Source organism: Pundamilia nyererei, unplaced genomic scaffold, assembly GCF_000239375.1.
Source record: "Pundamilia nyererei isolate P.nyererei 1_Seehausen unplaced genomic scaffold, PunNye1.0 scaffold00049, whole genome shotgun sequence".
Lineage (NCBI taxonomy): Eukaryota > Metazoa > Chordata > Actinopteri > Cichliformes > Cichlidae > Pundamilia > Pundamilia nyererei.
Window position 1 is genome coordinate 740,288 of NW_005187450.1, and position 20,235 is coordinate 760,522.

At 42.9% G+C, this 20,235-nt stretch overlaps 2 protein-coding genes across 6 annotated transcripts in view; one reads left to right on the forward strand and one right to left on the reverse strand.

Moving 5' to 3' along the window:
* noc2l (NOC2-like nucleolar associated transcriptional repressor) overlaps positions 1-7,051 on the reverse strand; it is a 23,015-nt gene extending 15,964 nt beyond the window's left edge. For all 3 annotated transcript variants that reach the window (XM_005732883.2, XM_005732882.2, XM_005732881.2), the window contains exons 1-11: positions 6,973-7,051; positions 6,444-6,563; positions 5,878-6,061; positions 5,551-5,797; positions 3,702-3,792; positions 3,502-3,580; positions 3,247-3,357; positions 3,020-3,133; positions 2,716-2,904; positions 2,258-2,397; positions 953-1,064 (exon numbers count right to left, since the gene is read on the reverse strand). In XM_005732883.2, coding sequence (XP_005732940.1) covers positions 953-1,064; positions 2,258-2,397; positions 2,716-2,904; positions 3,020-3,133; positions 3,247-3,357; positions 3,502-3,580; positions 3,702-3,792; positions 5,551-5,797; positions 5,878-6,061; positions 6,444-6,563; positions 6,973-6,992 — 1,407 coding nt within the window. In that variant the 5' untranslated portion in view covers positions 6,993-7,051. The remainder of the gene's footprint in view (positions 1-952; positions 1,065-2,257; positions 2,398-2,715; positions 2,905-3,019; positions 3,134-3,246; positions 3,358-3,501; positions 3,581-3,701; positions 3,793-5,550; positions 5,798-5,877; positions 6,062-6,443; positions 6,564-6,972) is intronic.
* Positions 7,052-7,313: 262 nt separating this feature from the next.
* klhl17 (kelch-like family member 17) overlaps positions 7,314-20,235 on the forward strand; it is a 16,857-nt gene continuing 3,935 nt past the window's right edge. The window contains exons 1-11 of one of the 3 annotated variants that reach the window (XM_005732885.1): positions 7,314-7,484; positions 11,043-11,307; positions 12,010-12,131; positions 12,241-12,462; positions 14,858-14,974; positions 15,079-15,310; positions 15,686-15,830; positions 16,047-16,214; positions 16,310-16,398; positions 16,549-16,622; positions 16,769-16,950. In XM_005732885.1, coding sequence (XP_005732942.1) covers positions 11,094-11,307; positions 12,010-12,131; positions 12,241-12,462; positions 14,858-14,974; positions 15,079-15,310; positions 15,686-15,830; positions 16,047-16,214; positions 16,310-16,398; positions 16,549-16,622; positions 16,769-16,950 — 1,565 coding nt within the window. In that variant the 5' untranslated portion in view covers positions 7,314-7,484; positions 11,043-11,093. Of the gene's footprint in view, positions 7,485-7,704; positions 8,262-11,042; positions 11,308-12,009; positions 12,132-12,240; positions 12,463-14,857; positions 14,975-15,078; positions 15,311-15,685; positions 15,831-16,046; positions 16,215-16,309; positions 16,399-16,548; positions 16,623-16,768; positions 16,951-20,235 lie in introns of those variants that run through there. The other 2 variants (XM_005732884.2, XM_005732886.1) reach the window with 2 other exon arrangements.

The window sequence follows — 20,235 nt, forward strand, 5'->3', positions numbered from 1 at the left end:
CACACACACACACACACACACACACACACACACACACACACACACACACAAGCAGGAAGCTCCAAATCATACACCCCCCTCGGAGATACGAGAACACACACACAGGCACAGACACACAGGAGGAAGGGGCTGCTTTTGCTGTTCTAATTAAAACAGTAGCAGCGTACCTCAGCCTGACTTTAACAAGGGGAACAGTAAAGGAGAAAAAACACAGGAAGCATTGTGCGTCACAAATAAACACAGCTTGCTGTTGGGGGTTAGATGGAGCGAGGGAGGCGGGGGTCGGAGTGTATCTGTGTGTATGACGGGGAGAGAAGTGGGGAGTGGGCCATAGGCAGAGAGGATGTGGTCTGCACAGCATGTTAGGACCAGAGTGTAAACCACAACCGTGTCTTTATCGCTTCGGTCAAACTGCTGCATGCACACAAACACATACAGACAGACGTGCGCTGACCACTCCCAGCGGGCCGAGCCAGTCGCCAGCACATGTCTCTCCTCCAGCAAACCACAACAAAGGCGCACAGCGTGCATAAAAACTTGCGCACAAAGGCACACTACGCGGTCACGTGACTAGCACCTGATCCAGAGAAGATGTTGTCAGTTGGTGACCCGTGATTGGTCTGATAACAAAGGTGTCTCTCACAGCTCTACCCTTTGAATGTTTCCTCCTGAGCTTCTACAGTTGTGGCCGTTGAGACCAAAGTGCATTTCGTATGCCACTGATGTTTTTCCGCAGCAAACCACCGACGGAACATTTCATCACATCTACCTTTTCATTGTTTCCATTTCACCAAAGTCAGCCAACGGGCTGTTTATTGTAGATTATCTCAAACTATCCGAGGGCCTCAAGTTGTGTGTCGGTGTGAGAGACTCGGGCCACTGGAAACCTGACCCCTCACTGATACGCTGTTAGCTCTGCACGCTGGTTACTTGAGATGACGTGAAGCCTTACCTCCAAGAGGAAAGGCAGAACGGGCACAAACGTGTTGGTGCTGCCAGACAGCAGAGTGAGCGCTCTGCAACAGTGCATCCTCAGAGGGTAATATCTCGCTGTGGGAACCAGTCTGAAAGAGAAAATAGTGATCAATGTCTCCACCTGCTGTTGGCAACGTGTACAAAAAAAATAAAAATAATTCTCTTCCAAGATTTTGAAAGCAACACAGTTTTAAAAAATTTTGGGTGAAGGAACCACAAAAAATATTTTTAAAAAATGCAGATTGCAGGAGTACAAACAACGGTTCATCTCATTAGGTAAACCTGTTCATGTTTCTTAATGCAAAGATCTAATCAGCCAACCCAAAGGCATACACGGTGCCTTCTGACAGAGTATTTCAGAAACTGTTAATCTACTGCGATTTTCCTGTGCAATCATTCTAAGGTTTACAGGGAACATTCCCAAAAAGAGAAAATATCCTACGCGAGGCAGATCTTTGGGCAGAAATCACTTGCTACTTTTAAGGATCAGAGGAGCTTGGATGCTTTAAGGAAGACAACAGTAAGTCAAATCACAGTAAGTCATTATAGCCAAGGTATGCAGAAGAGCATCTCTGAAGACCACTCCCATCCCAACAGGAAGCTGAGGCTACAATTCACACAGACTGACAAACATTTGAAAAATGTTTCCTGGTCCAAGGAGTCTCAGTTTCTGCTGCAACATTCAGATGTTAAGGTCAGAACTACATGAAAGCTTGGATCCATCCTGCCTTCAATCAAATTTCCTTGGCTCACTTTGGGCCCCTCAGTACCAACTGAGCATCATTTAAACGCTACTTCTACTTGAATACTGAATCACGTCCATCTCCGACTGCACCCATCTTCTGATGGCTGCTTCCAGCAGGATAACGCACCATGTCACAAAGCTCAAATCTCAAACTGGTTCCTTGAACATGACGATGTACTCAGACATTCATCAGATCTCAATCCATCACAGCATCTTTGGGATGTGGTGGAACGAGAAAGTGACATCATGGATTTACACCCAACAAATTGGCAACAACTGTGTGATGTCATCATGTCAATATGGACCAAAGCAGGAATGTTTCCAGCAGCTTGTTGAATTTATGCCACCACGAATTAAGCTAGTTCTAAAAGCAAATGGAGGTGCTAGCGAGGTGTAACATAAGTGTATGATATAATATAAGTGGCTGTTTAGTGTGTATTTGAAGCCAAGTCGTGGCTTTATTTATACATCAGACTCTGGGGTTGAGTTTTTAATCTTTTAAAAGCTTTTTTCCCTAACATATTTATGTATACTTACTTCATGGTGCCAATTATGACTTGGCAGAGTGGATAGATCAGAGGCTGCAGTACCTCACTGGGGTGGAGTGTGCTCAGGACCCGACACCACAGGAACAGACAGTGAATATACTGCCAGTTATAAACTGATTGATATGTTTCCTATTAAAGAAAAAAAAGGGGTCAAATGTGAATGAGGGTGAGCATCTATATAGCAGAGAATAGCTCTGTGTCACTGCGCGTGGTTGCTCAGTCAGTATATAGCTTTAAATCACTTTAGTAAACTGGACTAAGCTCCAATCATACATCCCCGTTTTTGTGCATGAGCATTTCAAAAGCAAATATATATTTGAATTTTACATAATTACAAAAACCAATCCTTAAATTGAAGCCCTAAATGACTCAAGGCAGATGTATACTTGTCAGTCTCTATAAATACTGTTTTATGTGAGCACAAACAGCAAAAAGAAGCCAAACAACCTTCTTCTTCATGGTCATGGCGTTTCTGAGGTGAATGGCCAGCTGTCGGATATAGATGAAGGCGTGCTGGTAAGTGACCTGCGTGTCCAGGGCGTACATCTCTGTCAGAGTTCTCTGCATGAAGTTGATCATGGGCAGCACGTTGGGAGATGTGAACTTGCAGTTTTGTACATAAGAAATGTACATTTGCTGCAAAGAGGAAGACGGTTATTCTTAAGAAGCCCAGGCTGGATGTGTTTTTTCCCCCCTTTTGCCTCAGTAAAGATCCAGGTTTGTTGTGAACACCTCAATTCCTGCAGCTCACCTTAAGAATCGGGTTGAGGTACGTTTCCTGTTTCTGGCGGCAGATTTTATTGAGGGCCAGGAAGGCAAGAACCCGACTCGTCTCTTCCCCCGTGCTCCACTGCTTCATTAGTTGCTGGAGTCAGAAACAGGAAAAGGAAACAAAAACAAAGACACATTAAGACATCATTTGTCAATAAATACTGACATATTTTACTCCGTGTTATCAAGCTAAGGTGGAGGTCTCACCTTAATCAGGTGGCGACACTGTTTGGGTAGACACAAGTAATACGGTACGAGCTGGTTGGTGTGCTTCAGGACCGCGCAGATGACCGTAGCCTCCGTTAGGCTGGATAACAGCTGCAGTTGGGAAGCAAGAAATAATTTTAAAGCAAATATTCACAAAAATGAATCCCTGTATTTCATGTATCTGCCTCACAGGAACACACAGGCCTGAAATCTAAGTGGTGAAAAACAAAGAGACACATGAAGTAAAGAGCAAACCTGAACCACTCCACTGAGATACATCTTTATGTCCATCTGATTCTTCTGCCATCTTGGACTAGACGAAGGAAGCACTGACCTGCGAACAAACCGCAAGACAAACAAAGAAATGAGTGAACAGGTTTTCTTTTCCCTCTTCTCAGCTACACCGAGACAATCGATGAGAAATGAGACGAGTGTGAATATTGTGGATTTTGTACTTTTTTTGGTCTTTATCTGCCTTCAGGTTAAGCATCCTCTGCAGAGCTCCGTGGATATCTTTGATGCAGAACAGGACCAGAGCATTGAACACTGCAGACAGAAAAAGAACATCATGCATGCTTAAGTGTTGTATCTTTCATAAATAGCACAAGGACTGAATATTAATGTGCTTATGTCATCACAATAACACAATTCTAGAAACAATCGATCTTTAAAGGAAAGATTGAAGAACTGCCAGAGGACTTTTTGTAACTGATAAACTGTGTTTTCAATTTCTTCTCTGTGACAGAGATCGGCATGTTTGTCTCTAAATAAGCTTCGCTTCTTTTATTCTTCGCTTCTTTTTATTTATATAATGTGTCTTGTTAATCCTAGCTCATTTTTGATGTTTGTGAATCTTATGAGCTTCTTACGGAGTGCATAAAACGTTAAAATAAACATTAAATCTGCACTGTAGATACATCGTAACATAAACCCTCTGAAACACTACAATGTAACCTGATGTGCAAATGTAACTGTACATTTTGCAGTTACATTTGTAACTACAAATATAACCGCTACTGTGCTTGGCCTGTTCGATACTCTCAATTCCTCCTGTGCATTTACCACTTTTTTATTTTTATTTTATTTGTTAACTACACTTTTTTAAATTTATCAGTCAGAGAATAAAAATGACCACCTCAACATGAGGACTCAGAGATGTCAGTAAATTTCTAACTGCAGATTCCCAGAAGTATCAGAACGGAGATGAAAGAATGTTCAAAAAAAGTGAAAAACAAAAGCCCCCCCACAAAAAAACAAAAAAAACCCAAAACAAAACAAAAAATAAAACCCCACCTGACAACAATAACAACAAGTCCAAGCATTTTATATATTTCTATCGTGGCTGGCACTGCATAAACAACCGTAGGGACACGACTACAAGCTAATTAATGAGTAAAATATCACACAAAAGCATGAACGCTTCCAACAGCATGTGACAAGTCATTAAGGACCGACAACAAATTATGGTTAAATTATTAAATTCGCTAGGTATTCCCTTACTGGTTGGTGATTGGTTGCCGGTTGCTAGCAGATCACAGCAGTCGACAGCAGTTTGTATGGAAGATGCTGAACTGTCTCCACTGCATCACCGTATACCTCTTTTAGCTCTTTTAAAAGAGGTCCTTTAGCCATTTTCATCAGTACATACTTGGATCCACTCGTTTTCCAGTCGCCCCATCTATTGTCTATAGGGTCGTGATAGCAGTGGGTCCAAATGTCCCGTGGACGTTACACCGATGGTATACCTGCTGCTCGGTGTATGGCTTTTTAATCAGACTTGAGGACCACTGTGTTTCCTTGTTGCCTGGTTTCAAAACTGGCTGTTTTGATTTTCATGAAGGAGATGCTCTCATGACCAATGACTAGCCAACCAGTGGGATGCAGTCTGTTGTCGTCACATTTTCAGATCGCTTGAAACCCCGGCCGAGTAGGTACTACAAAAGTACGTGGTACCAGGTACTACCACATAATGAAAAACCCCAAAAACCAAGTCGATCTGATCCGAAGAGGTGCTAATGGAAAAGGGCTATTTAAGACCAACTACTCACCAACCAGTCACAGAATTAAAACTTTCACATAGCAATCAATGGTTGCCAGGGGTCACAGACCCCCCTCTCTAGGACTGCATAAATAGTGCTTTCAACAATCACTTGCTTACCGGTTGGAGAACACACATTTTTCCTTTGTGACTGTTGGATGGTAAATGGTTGCTGACAGGCCTCTAGGCCTGTGTGACTGGTGTTTTAATTTCAAATTAAACTGTTATATACCCATATATACATGAATACAGATATGAGGACCCACCTGAGCTGTCAGCTACTTTGTAGCGGCACTGACCGCCCTCTTCACCCTTCGTTGTGGCGACAGCAGCCTTGAAGGCCTGCGTGACTTCTCTGAAGAGATGAGCTGTGGGTTCTTTCTTCATGGCCGCTTTCCAGTCGTCTATCATTTTGTCTGTGACTTTGATAGTATCTGCTCCCTTCTTGGCTTTCTTTGAACTTTTTGCAGCATATTCATCGTCATCATCTTCTTCGTCCCCAGAGCTGGCCTCCTACAAACATGTAAAAAGGCAGCATGAGGATCTCCTAATTTCCAAAAGAACTCACACCAGAAAGTAAGTAGCCCTCTTACCTCCAGTTTAGATGGTAGTTTGTGGTACCCTCTCTCGTCTTCATCGTCTGAGCTGTCGGTGTCGTCAAAATTTAAAAGCGCCTGGTCGTTTTCCTGCAGAAACTTGTAGAACTCGGGATCTTTGCTCTTTAACCTGGACAGCTGCTCCTTGTGCTGAGAGGCCTTACCTTTAGACTTTTGATCTCTACAAATACAGAGTATGTACAAAACGAGTTACAGAACTTTGAGACATTTTCTGCATTTGCACTTTTCTAACAGTACATCATACAGAAAAGAATAATCACGCCCCCTGGAAATTACGCCCCTGCCAAAGCATCTCAGTCGGGTTAGGACTTTGACTTTGATTAGGCCAGGCAGCACATATAGCAGAATAGTACCATAGCTAAAGGGGTGTGAAGTCAGTTGGTGAGTCTGAAAAGTAAATGGATATGACCCCAATTGAACAGAATACAATATCCAAACATTTTACACTGGAAAATGCTGCACGTGTGTTTACCCGTATCAGAGCGTGCCCACATTTAAGATTATGTTTCACCCCCTAAAGGTCTCTAAATATAAGGACTCACTTCTTAGGGCTTGGAGAGTTCTGATCTGTCTTCTTCTTGAGCCCATTCTGTTTGGGAGGCTCTTCGTCAGATTCAAAGCCTGTCAGCAGGAACTCATCCACACTCAAGTCTTCTAATTTCCTACAAGAAAGAAAACAATCCATAAGAAGCAAGTCGATCAAAATGTGTGTGTGGTCTAACTGTCCTACAGTTTTTAAGTTCACGTGTAAGCATTTTGTTGGTTAGCTGTTCACTTGTCAGTCAGATGCAAATATCTCCCTAAAACACTCAGGAACCTTGTATTATTATTATTGTTGTTATTATTATTATTATTAATATTTTCATGAAGCGAAACCACACTTAGAATACAGCAGTCGTATTCGAGTTAGCATGACGACTTTATGCTAGCACTTTAGTTACTAACATACAGTCGTAAAGAGTTAGAATGACTTTCACGACTAACTGGCCAGACTTTTACTTTCAACATCAACATAAAATACTGGGTAAATCTCATTGTATTCATAGCATAATAAAGAAAATATTAACAAACCTCTTCTGTTTCGCTGCCATGCTGGATCTAAAAAACGTGACGCCAAACCGCAATACCCACAATCCTCTGGTGCAAAGTGATGGAATTGGTTTTATGTTTCGCGGATACTGATCGTATGACGGTAGTTGCGTTTATAATTACACCGACTAACCGAAACATTATTATTTTTGATAAAATGCTAACGAACTTTATTTGTTTAGTTTTTGATGAAAGTAAAGTTGGCACAAATACAGTGAACAAATAATCAACTGATTATTTAAAACAAATATACGATAGTGCGTTCACGGAAACCTCGAAATTTTCTTGCGCGTGCAAGATCGGACACTGTTTTGATGCAACACGTGAGGTTTAAATAAAATGTTCAGCTGCATTTACCAGACACAGGAAGCCAAATATCCAGAGAGGAGTACAGTATTTTTTAAACGTTACTTTGCACGGCCTCAAAGCTGGGCAAGCTTACAAACCGAAGGAAGTCACTGCTGTCATCGCATCGACACCGACGACGGCTGGTCGTGAGTACCCTGTGCTTTAATTTTTTTCAGGTTAGCTAACGTTACCTTAGCGGCTAGCTTCATAGACAGCTTATTTAGAATCACTGGCTATCTCACGTAGAGATAATAAAGACAGGGTGCTTATTGTACGTCAGTAGTAGGGTGATAAGTGTATAATTTGCACGTAAATAACGAGGAAAAAATTACAGAAGCTGTGCATTATTGAACACGTTTGTAGTTATGTTTCATTTTATTTTCCGGGCTAACCAAAACGGGGTATGTTTCATATTGTGGCCAATCACAGCGCGTCACTGAAAACTCCGCCTTTCACAGTAGCACAGACGGATACGCCGAACACACTTCCGTGTTCCGACAAGACAAAAGTGATGGCTTAAGGTCGCGTGTGTCTGTGGGCTCGTAAACTGAACATTCACTGCATTAGTTTGCCGGTTGGTCCTTTGAAATGACATACCGGTGTTTTTCAACCATGTCTTCCCTTTTAACGTATTAAAATTTAACAGCATGAGCAAGCCTTGCTACTTTCGGCTTCGACAATTACAGGGCCACCTTAACAGACCGATGTCAGCTTTCAGGCAGCTCTTTTTTTTGCATTGACGTCAAGCACATACAGCACAAAACAGAGGCTTTCTTCATATTTCCTATGCTCGAGTCACAATATGGACCGATAAGTAGACGGTGATAGGATTTTAAAGCCTTCTGACTGCGACAGCTCTTCATTCATCTCCCCTTACCTCCTGGAACACACTGTCTTCAAGGATAACTGCAAAACAACCACCGGTAAAGCCATTATACATTCATTTTCTTTCCTATTGCCGCTGCTGCAGCTGACATATGCTCTTATTCAGTGCTGATGGAGTGGGGGTTGGGGTTTCCGTAGATCACATAGTGATATTTGGATAGGAACATCCCTGTGTCCCCCCAATGAAATTGTGCATTCAGCAGGATTGTGCAGGCACTATTTATCAAGGAGCAACTCAGCCTCTGTGTGGATACCAGCCAGGGTTTGGGGGTAGAGACGATAAAGGGAGAAACAAGCCTCAGATGAACAGGACAAGTGTTTCAGTTTGTTAGTTTAACTGTGACAGTTGTTTTCACATCTACCACAACATCCCGTGTTTCCATGTCTCATTTTCCAGCATTGTCTCTTACCATTCCCTTGGGCATGAGAGCAGATTGTTCCCTCATAGAGGAACATGGCTGGTGTGCGTGTTTTTGTTTTTTTTAATGGGCTATTGTGTTTTGGAAAATGGGACCCAGGGGTAGTAGCCAGGCAGCTGTGATGACATTTGAGATGGTGCTCGGTGGGATGGGGGAAGAGTGTTGAATTGAAAGCGACAGAGCCGTTATTAGGATGTACTGATCATAACAGGGAACTGCTTATTTGACAGTCATGTGAAACTTAACATAATCAGGAAAAATGGTACAATGGGTTTCAGCATTGAGCATTGCACTTCTTGGACTTCAAACTGGTCAATATTCTCTCCTGATGAGATTCTGCTTGTTGCATAATTGCTCTGATTAACTCAAAATTGTAAACCTCCTGTCATATGTCTAAATAAAGCATACAGAGGCTGTTTGTATGTGGTGGTTCAAAGGGAATGTTCCAGCTTGGTGTATTAAATAGATATCCTAAGGTATGTGTGATTTTTATTTATTTGTTTAATGTGTGTGGCTGTAAGGTCCTGCAGGCAATGACCACACTTATCAGGGGTCCTGTAGTTTAAGAATCCTTCTTTATCATTAAAGTTTAAACATATATCACATATATTCCTTTATTTTCAATCATATAAGTTCTTCTACACCTGTGAATGCTCACATTAAATAATAGCAAAGTTTAAAATAATGACATCAGTCTAAGTACAGCTAATATATTTAAGCCAAAAAAAAAAAGTCTAAATGTGTGGTTACTGTGATTTCTTTTTCACTTTTGGCTGATATCCTAAATATTGTCATCTCTGATACAGCACCTCTGGCTGTGAGAAGAGCAGCCCCACCAAACCGGCCGTTCAGACCGTATGTTTTGCGAAGAGCAGTCAATTAGAAGGCCAATCAGATTGATTGATTTAAAAGAAGAGCATGTAAAATAGTGTTTCGGTGTTTATCTGGGCCTGGGTCGTAGGGGCAGCAGTCTAAGCCGAGAAGTTGGTCTCTTAAGCCACATCCTCGATCTTATCCAGGGGAACATTGAAGGGTTCCCAGGCAAGGGAAGGAGCTTGAGGGAGAGCCCCTCGTAGTCACATTTTAATTATTCGTCTGAACGCAGGGCGAACCAGCGTCTGCTCAGTGGCTAAATACTTGCAAATCACTTGCCAGCAAGAATTCAGTGTTCCTCTGTTTCACACTCACATCCACTCCTCGCTTGTCAGGTCAGGTTTCAAATGGAAAAGATGGTAGTGATGTTGTGCTGGCTGTGTCCATCTTTCGTGTGTGTGTGTGTGTGTGTGTGTGTGCGTGTGTGTGTGTGCATGTGTTAGTCCCCGTAGGGAAATTACTCCTCTGCATTTAACCCATTCACCCAGTGAAGCAGTGAGCAGCCACCAATGCAGCGCCCGGGGAGCAGTGTGTAGGGACGGTACCTTGCTCAGGGGTACCTCAGGGTAGCTGTTCAGTGGAGTCGAACCCCCGACCTTCCGGTCATGGGGCAACCACTCTACCTACTGAGCTATCCCTGCCCCCCCCCTTTTTTTTAAATAAATTAAAGGCATTATGTGTGTGTATGCGTTAGTCTATGTGTTATATACAGTTTATGGGATGAATTGTGGGCTCCAGGGTCCTGTTCATCCCAGATAAATAATCCTTTTTTAGCTGCATTAGATAAATAAGAATTATTTGAAAGCTATTCTTCAAAGGTTACAAACGTGGAGCTGCAAATGAGTATGAAGGTTATATTTTTGATAGCGTGGCCTCCCCAACCCCATAGTCAGCTTCTGCTTATAAGCCTTTCACACTTTTAAGGTATCACTGCATCGGAGTTAGTGCATTATATTTTGTTTTGTTTAAGAATCAGTCTGTTCTTGGCCTGTGGTTTTCTACTCTTGCTTCAATCTGGTTTCCTCATCTGGTCACTACATATTCATCAGACAACAATTTCTAAGATGCTGCGTGATGACAGTTATGCAACATGCAGAAGTGTGTTCTTCCATTCAAGAGCAGAGTGGGGGAGTTCACAGCTAAATGTGGTCCAATTAAATTGCAAGTCAGGATGGATCACACTGATTTGATGGCAGGCTCATGCATAATGTCCATCTTTTGAAACTCTCTGCTGTGTCATAGTGAGATCTAATCATTCCTGAGACTGAATGTGAAATATTCAGGCCATCCATCCTACTACACTTTGTGATTGTACTCAGATTTCTGCCATGCTGGCAGGACTTCCTGTCATAGCCGACAGGATGGGTGCTATAAGTGTATAATGATTGCCCAGGACACCTGTCATAACGGCTCACTCCCTATAGATAAGCAAAGCCAAGACTTTTGTCTACCCCCCAAAAAAAGGATTTTATTATGATGATGATATTAGTATTGGCCGACATTAAAAAGCTTTTCTTGACGTTTCAGTTGCCAAGAGTGCGGCCCAGGCACGAGCCCACGACCGCAACGTCAGGCACCATGATGGAGGGGGGCATGCAGCTGCTCAACCGTGATGGCCACAGCATCTCGCACAACTCAAAGCGCCACTACCACGACTCCTTCGTGTCCATGAACCGGATGCGACAGCGTGGCTTGCTATGCGACATCGTCCTTCATGTCTCCAACAAAGAAATCAAGGCGCACAAAGTGGTGCTGGCGTCCTGCAGTCCATACTTCCACGCTATGTTTACCAGTAAGTTCAGTCTGTGTTATGGACCTTGATGATGCATATACTGTATACTGTCCCTGAAGTTAACAAAGATGAGCAAGTGGCATGACAAACGCAAACTGCAAACTATTTTTCTCTGTTGTTTGAGTTTGTTTACATTAGAACTTGTTTTTGCGTGGGTGCGTGCCGTTATGGCTGTTCCATCCTTTCAGCATCATCGCTTCCTTCCACCTATTCCTGTCTGGGGCACAGGTGGTCATGTGAGGTGTGTGTAAGTCAGATTTCCTCCCAAACACTAGCCCTTTGTGAGGATGCTGTGTGTCTCCAGACAGTCATTTGCCTGGAGACTCAGCTGCTAGACTTCATGTCATCTGACAGAGTCCCTAATTAAGCTATTTTAACAGAAAACCTCAGCAGAGGTGTTTGTGAGGTTGTCTAACTATGAGTCGATGAAGCTCGTGACTGTTACCGTAGAAGCTCCAGGCTTAGTTCTGTGGGAGAGAGAGTGTTTATATCCAGGAATTTCAAAAATCTCACACACTTGAAACGACTGATTTAATAAACGGTAACAAATGAGCTGTGCTGACATTTTGCAGCAGTGCTGTAAATGTTATGAGATGCCATGTGTCAGTATGATTGAAGAGGGAGGAGTTTTGCTATCAGCTGGAGCTTTACTCGGTGTAATTTGTTAAAATTAATCTGATCTCATTCTGTGCGGCCACGCAGATGAGATGTCTGAGAGCCGTCAGACCCACGTGACCCTTCACGACATTGACCCTCAGGCTTTGGAGCAGCTGGTCCAGTATGCCTACACAGCAGAGATTGTGGTCGGGGAAGGAAATGTGCAGGTAGGCTTGACCTTTTAAGATTCACATACACAACTGCTAAACCACTTTTTTCTTTCTTTTTCATATGGCACAAAAAAATTAACAGACTTTGCGTTTCCACCTGTTGTAGACACTGCTCCCAGCAGCGAGCCTGTTGCAGCTCAATGGGGTGCGGGACGCCTGCTGTAAGTTCCTCCTCAGCCAGCTGGACCCCTCAAACTGCCTGGGCATCCGAGGCTTCGCTGACACACACTCCTGCAGCGACCTGCTCAAGTCAGCACACAAGTATGTCCTGCAGCACTTTGTGGAGGTGTCCAAGACTGAGGAGTTCATGCTGCTGCCACTGAAACAGGTAGGGGTGATGATTAATCAATCATGAATAATGCCAAAGCACAAAGGACACACAGCAATGCTTACATCTATAATTTTTCCCCAGCATAATGTATACACAAGCACAGCTTTTTCTTTTTTAAACTGCATCAACATGCCACGGGGAAGTTGTGTGCTTTTGACATTCACTAGAGAAACTTTTTCTCCTGCCTGTTTTCACTGTCTTCTGCGGTTTTGTCATCTGGCAAGTCGGCTAAGCCAAACTATCACTTATTCATTAGCAGGGCTCAGCGGTGGCAGCACTCTGGTTCCTGTCTGGGAAGTGGTAATTAGGCAAAGCCAGTGACATTTCCACAGCTGCTGTGCTGTTTAGAGAGCTAACAGCAGTGTTTGCTCCTCTGACGTAACAATAATGGTTTCTGTTTTGGTTCAATTAATTTGCTTTTGCTTGTTTTAACCAAGGTTTTAAGGGAAATGCATCTTGTAGGTGTACCCATTTATTTTAGAGCGATGTAAGGAATGCTGGGCCTTGGGAAAGAATATAACCCTGGTCAAATGAGCTGCTCAGCAGCCAAACACTGCTATCAGTTACCTGTGAAGAGGGCAATGTTTGGCTAACAAGAACTGCAAAGTCCTTTTTGGAGTAGATCCCGAAGGAGTGAAAATATTTTTTAAAAAGTTGTTGCCCAAAATTGTAGCAGAAAAGGCAGAAACATACGCTAGCTTCTTACTGCAAAGTGATACAAAATCCAGCGGGACATCCTGGCATATTGTATTTGACATTTATGTGTTGGTATTAGTCTATTCCTGGCATGCTAAAGAATAAAGTAGTGCTGCTGTTGGGTTATTTAAACTTCCTGTTTCCTGCAGTTTAAACACACCTACCTGAGTACAAAGTTTACATGTTTTTATTTTTAAACTTTTAGAGCAATTCGTGTTTTTTTTTTTTTTTTTTTTTGTTTTTTTTTAAATTGTGTTCATGATATCAGACAGCTTCTAAAAGCCCACAGAGGCACATCATGTTTTTGTTTCAGGCGGGGGCTCACTGTAACATCTAAAGAATTGAGAAAATATATATTTTGTTAGATGAAATGTTTAAGAAAGTAACAGCAAATTAAAAGGAAGTTGAAGAAAATTAACAAACTGCTACTACCATCCCTTTCCCGTTATTTTCTCACTCTTTAAATAACAATTCCCACAGTCCTAAAGCGATGTTGTTCCACCAGAGTAACACACTAAGCTTCCCTCTGTATCTGGCCTTCAAAGCCCCGAGACTGAATCTGCAGTGTGTGGGCACAGTCCATTAAAACACTGAAACTTAAGCTGCATAAAAGCAGATTAAAAATAGGCCATTTTCTTCATTCCTGTTCTTCTGTCTCTCTCTTTCTCTTGGCTTACTCCACTGTCGTGTCTGCAGCTGTTCTGTGACTGTCATAAATCTGCACCAGATCAGGATTTATGTACTGGCTGCTCTACAGGACTTCAAGCTCACAGAGCTGTGAAATATGCCCCATATTTCTTCTGATGTTCTCTGGAGGAAGTGGCAAGGCACGACAGGATTGTGACTTGCCAAATTTGGTGATGTAGAGTCGTATGCGTGACATTTTGAAGACAACAGTCGACAGATTCCTCCTAATTACTGCGTGTAGCTTATGAAGACATGAGTACTTTGACACAGTGGCACTCATATGTCCCTCAATCGTGCTGCCATACTATGAAAAGGCAGTAAAGGCGTTTTTCTCCATATGCACCCACACATTCTGGAGTTAATTTGATGCACTATGTGCATGCAGTGGTAGGAGGGACTGCAGGGTGGGGCAGTGGCATCAGCAGTATTTCTGTGTGTGACTCTGGATTAGAGGAGGCTGTTCCTGGGAGGGTTTTGCTCTGATCTGGCCAGGCAAGACAGCAGCAGCAGCAGCTGGCTTCCTTGGTCCCACCCAGCCCTGCCAGCTTAGGCTTGGGCTGGGAACACTGCCAGCCAGCCACTCAGAGTCCAGCATTCGTTGTGCCACAGATGCACAATTGAAGAAGTGGTAGCTTAAACTATTACTTAAAATGTATCACGGCTCACGTGCACACACACAGGCTGTAATATAATGCACAAGCGAAGTGTGCACGATGTCAGAGTCGTGCTTTATTGAGTCATCCTTTCTTTCATTTTGAATTGAGACAACAAAACAAAAGGAGATGCAAGACTTCAGCTGAAGTCACTATATACAGGAACTAACACGGTCTGTGACCCATGCAAATTACTTCCTGTGTGTCGATTTCTACAACCACAAGAAAGTATTCTGCAAATGCTTTTCAACGGTCCAAGTTGATACACTATGATTTTAAAAAAAAAAAGAATAATATAAAGTTGTAAGCGATAGTATAATTTCACTCTTCCTATATGCTTTGTCTTTGCGATCCAGGTCCTAGATTTGATTTCCAGTGACAATCTCAATGTGCCATCTGAAGAGGAAGTGTACCGAGCCGTGTTGAGTTGGGTAAAACATGATATAGATGGACGCAGGCAACATGTACCTTGGGTAAGTCGTTTGGGGTGGGTAACATGGAAACCATTCCCCTTTTTGTTGTTTAACTCTGTGTAGCGCCACCCGCTCATCACCCACTCTCCCACTGTCTTCGCTAGCTGATGAAGTGCGTGCGGCTGCCATTGTTGAGGCGAGACTTTCTGATGAGCAACGTAGACACGGAGCTGCTGGTGCGTCACCACTCGGAGTGCAAAGACCTGCTAATCGAGGCCCTAAAGTATCACCTGATGCCGGAGCAGAGGGGTGTCCTAAGCAACAGCCGGACGCGCCCACGACGCTGCGAAGGCGCCAGCCCTGTGCTCTTCGCCGTTGGTCAGTGTGCATCTGAAGGTACCCATTAGGGTACACTTGGACCTCACACATCTCTAGCTCACCAGTCACTCATGATTTTTACAAATGCCAGCATTTTTTATTCTGTGTGAACTGCATGTTGGAACTTGAATAGTGCGCCTGTGCACACACACACACGTCAGATGTGTCTCCATCGACTGTTTCCAAAATGAACAATCTGACCTTTACACCCACTATGATTGGAGGCTGTGAGGCTCTAATACTTCTCCTCCCTCATTTTTAATTTCTAGCGTTGCTGTTTGGAATGACTGTGAAGTCCTCGTTTTCTCATGTCACCATCCTCCTGATGACATTTGCGTTTTTGCTCAAAGCATTTTTCCTCATTTTTTTTAGTGTATGTTTGTTCTTTCCCAGGTGGTGGCAGCTTGTTTGCCATCCACGGAGACTGCGAGGCGTACGACACCAGAACAGACCGCTGGCACATGGTGGCGTCCATGTCCACTCGGCGGGCACGGGTGGGCGTGGCAGCAATTGGGAACAGACTATACGCTGTTGGAGGGTAGGTGATAATAATCGCAGCGTTTGACCCTAAAAAGTTATTTGTTACTCAAACATTACATTGTGTGATTTGAGGGGAAGCAGAATTTGTGGATAATTTGCATTTGCTCGATAAGCTGGTGAGAGCTTTCTTCCATGCAAAGCAACTTTTTATCTTGTATGTTCACCGTTTGTTGCAAAGTTGTGCATTCATTTATATCCGTGTCGCTCTCTTTAGCTATGACGGCACCTCTGACCTTGCAACCGTGGAGTCCTATGACCCTATCACTAACTCCTGGCAACCTGAGGTTTCCATGGGAACACGACGGAGCTGTCTAGGCGTAGCTGTCCTGCATGGCCTGCTGTACGCTGCGGGGGGTTACGATGGAGCTTCCTGTCTCAATAGGTATGCACAGCCTGTTACTATGCTGATGAATACTGATCATTTTAAGCTGAATTAAATACACGTGAGCATCTGTCTTTTTTCACCTCTTCTTTTAGTGCGGAGAGGTACGACCCTCTGACCAGTACATGGACCTCAATCGCTGCTATGAGCACTCGTAGGAGATATGTTCGAGTAGCAACTCTGGGTAGGTACTGGCAACAAAAAACCAAGCTGTGCTCCTGTATTTACTTTTCACTGTTTGTATTTTAATAACTCACATCAAGAGGGAGTTGCCATCTCGGTATGCGACCGCTAATATTTACATTCTCAGTATTTACTCCCTTTTCCCCTCCAGATGGCAGCTTGTATGCGGTGGGAGGTTATGACAGCTCCTCACATCTCGCAACAGTGGAGAAATATGACCCCCAGGTATACAGCTGTTAAATTTATCATTAGAAAAACTCGTCTGTTGCCAGGTTTACCTAGACTGGATGCTGTAGACAGAGTGAAACGGTACAAATGAATCTGCTGTGTGAATATGTGACAAGTGCTCGGTCTCTTGATTGGCTGAACAGAGCAACACGTGGACCGCCATCGCCAACATGTTGAGTCGACGCAGCAGTGCCGGGGTGGCCGTGCTCGACGGCATGCTTTACGTCGCAGGAGGCAATGATGGCACCAGCTGCCTGAACTCAGTGGAGCGCTTCAACCCCAAGACCAACACCTGGGAAGGAGTTGCCGCCATGAATATACGCAGGTTAGCCACATTTACAAAGAGAACAGAGGGGTTATGGTTTGTTTTTTACATTATGCTGCACCGTAAGAGGCAGAAAGAGAAGAAAACTCAAAAGAAAGCATCAGCAAACTCAAATAAAGGAGCTAAACAAGCTTCCATAATGGGATTTTTCCATTTATAATTTATATATTCTGTATTCAGTTATGAAGGCTCTAATTGTTGTTTGCGAGCTGCTGTTTAGATGCTTGTATGTGCCCGGGGCTGTTGATGGGTCTGTATGCAATGATGAGCGTAGCTGCGGGAAGTTTATTGTTTTTTTTTGTTGATGAGTGAGTATAGGGGTGGGATTTAATAAGTTTTCTTCGTCCCACTCCTTTTTCAGGCAATTTTTGTTTTTTGTTTTGTGTATTTTATGTTTAATATAGGTATTTGTTGTGCCTGAAAATGAACAAATAAATGAAATGAATGAATGAATGAATGAAGAGATGAGAAAAAACATCTGGGATGAATTCAAGGTAATAAATTAAACGAGACACACCTTTAGCCAACTGAGCCAGCAGGATGACCCAGTTCTCCCTTTACGCCTGCATAACTTCAGCTGGGAGTGAAGAATATGGAAACAGCCTCTGTGGTTTTTTTTGTTTTGTTTTTTTTAGCGCTGTCCAGCTTTTATCCTTATTTTTGTGCTTCTAACGAGCACGACACCTTGCTGAAAGGATTTGAGAAGCGCCACAGGCCAAGCCTCAGTTTTAGTCTAACCTAAATAAAGAGATAAAACCATCTTCTTTGAAAAGCTGAAAAAATATCTGTAGCTCTGTCTGTATGTAGCTTGTCAGAATAGTATCTCGGCTGCAATTAGTTCGCTGTGTGCAAAAGGCTCGGGTGTCGGGGCATTTGGAGGATTTTTTTCCCCCTTGTGCTGCCAAAACCTTCTTAAGGCATAAACATCAAGTGGCCTATTTTCCACAACAGAGTTTTTATGTTTTAATTTTCTTAGAAGATGAAAGCTGAAACTCATCTTGCAAGTGATTATCAACAAAGGCATACGTGCAAGCACGCTCGCAGCATTGTATTGTCACAGGATCTGCAGCAGGGAGGAAGATTTGGAGATGTAGCTGTTGAGGATTTGTGATAGCATCGGCAGATTTGCTCTTTCCCAGGGCAGACACACTTACGCATCTGCACACGCACACTTGGTTATGTATGAGTCAGTGTGTTGTAGGAGCAGAAAAACCTGACAACAGTTGACTGTGCAGCTCCATGAATAACCCATGGCATTAATCAGCTGTGTGCCTTGGAGTTCTTTTCTTATCCAGTTGCTGAGAGGCTCAATTTCCACAGTCCAAAACAATCACACTGTACTGGCTACTAATGTGTCACACGCTATAGCCACTTCACACGTGTGCCGGTGTGGGAGACATTGTAGAATAATAGGCTTGTCCAAAATCATCTCATTGTGTTACGGTCACGACGGGGATATTTGAAATGAACATTAAAACCAAATTTGTTCCAAGTCCTCTTTAAGCGCAGAAAAATGTTCTTTTTTTAATTATTTATTTTTTACACTGATCATTTGCTTTGATTAAGAATTAAGTATAGATGTTCAAAAAGTACTGCTGTGCCATGTCAGGTTGCTTTAATCCCCAAAGCTAAATATTAAACAGAGTTTTGTTACCCAAGCACTGCAACAGGCTCATATACACACTATGTTACATTAAGGTTTTTGGTAGCGACAGTCCTGTGTGCTTTTTGAAACCTTCTTGTTGTAGTTTTTTTGTAAAAGTTCATGTTTGACTCAATAACTGCAAGGTGTCCAGGTCCTGTGGTTGCAAAACGAGCCCCAATCACCACCCCTCCACTACCATGCTTGACTGTGGCGTGAGATGTTTGAATGGATATACCGTGTTTACGGCAGTAATTTTGGCTGTCCAAAGTTCATTGTTCCTGAAGTCTTGTAGTTTGTTTAGGTTCGTCTTTGCAAACCAAAGCCATGTCACCTGGTTCTTTTTAGAGAAAATCGTTCCAAACAAGCCACACGTGTTCACATTTATAAATTTTACTGTCATAAACTTTAACATTTAACATGCTGAGGCCTGCAGCATCTGAGACAAAGTTCTTGTATTTTTTTATTTATTTGTTTTCACAGCCTGACTTTTATGTGAATTTGCTGGGACATCTTCACTTGGGCAATTGTGGCAATGTGTTAACAAACACCTGAATGCTTCAGGCAGCAAACTGCCAAACGTTGCTGCTTTTATAGAGGTGCGCAAACTTGCTGATGATCAAAGTGCAATTCATCATCAGCACCTGGCTGCTGCTTAGCTTATTTCCTGTGGAAGCAGTAAGGGAGTGCTTAACCATAGGACTGCACAGAGTCGTGTGAAAAGCTCTGTAAACAGCTTGTGTATATGATTATATAACATCTATAGGTAAGAGACAGCAGAAACTTTCTGGTTTCCACTTTTATCTTAAAATTTGAGTGGCATTGACTAATGGCCTTTGAGGAGGCTTTGGTTGCATGTCTGTGTGGAGAGCAAATGAGAAATGCTAGATGCCAAATTTCATCTGATAACTATTGGACATTTTCTGACCCTGATTCATTTTCATTATCCTTCTATTTTACTTTTAAAAAGAAACGATGGAGAGAAAATTGGCAACACCACAAGTCCCCAAAATTGACAGTTTCATCCAAAGGCTAAGCCAGTACACTGGTTATTGGGTGTCCCGATTGCTTCTCTTCTCTTTGAACACTGCAGCTTTTAGCTATGGTTTCAGACCACACGAATTTGCTATTTGTTTCTTTGTCCGTTTCAGCAGTAGCCACTTGCATCTCACAATCCCTTTTTTCTGTTTAATTTTCAGTGTGCCTAAATCTAGGATTGGTTACAGTAAACAGAATGCATACAGACCCCCATTCGTCCCACATTAGGTTTAGAAAACTCGAACATATCATATTAAATATATGTGAGAACTAGGGGTGCAACGATACTCGTATCGATATTGAACCGTTTGATACAGTGCTTTCGGTTTGGTACCCATATGTATCGAACAATAAAAAATAAATTTTTAATTTATTTTATCAACTTTCCTTTTGACAATGCTGTCTGTGTTGAGCGCTCAGTGGATCTGCGCTCGACAGTGCAGCCTAGGCGGAGTAGTCAAATGCAGATTCACTGAGTACAGGGCAAGCTAGCGAGACAGAAGTTAAGCTCTCCTTGCAACATGGCAACTTGAACCACCCCCATTCAGATCTGGCGTTTGGAACTATTTTGGTTTTCATGTGACGTATGACCCTGAAGGTAAGCG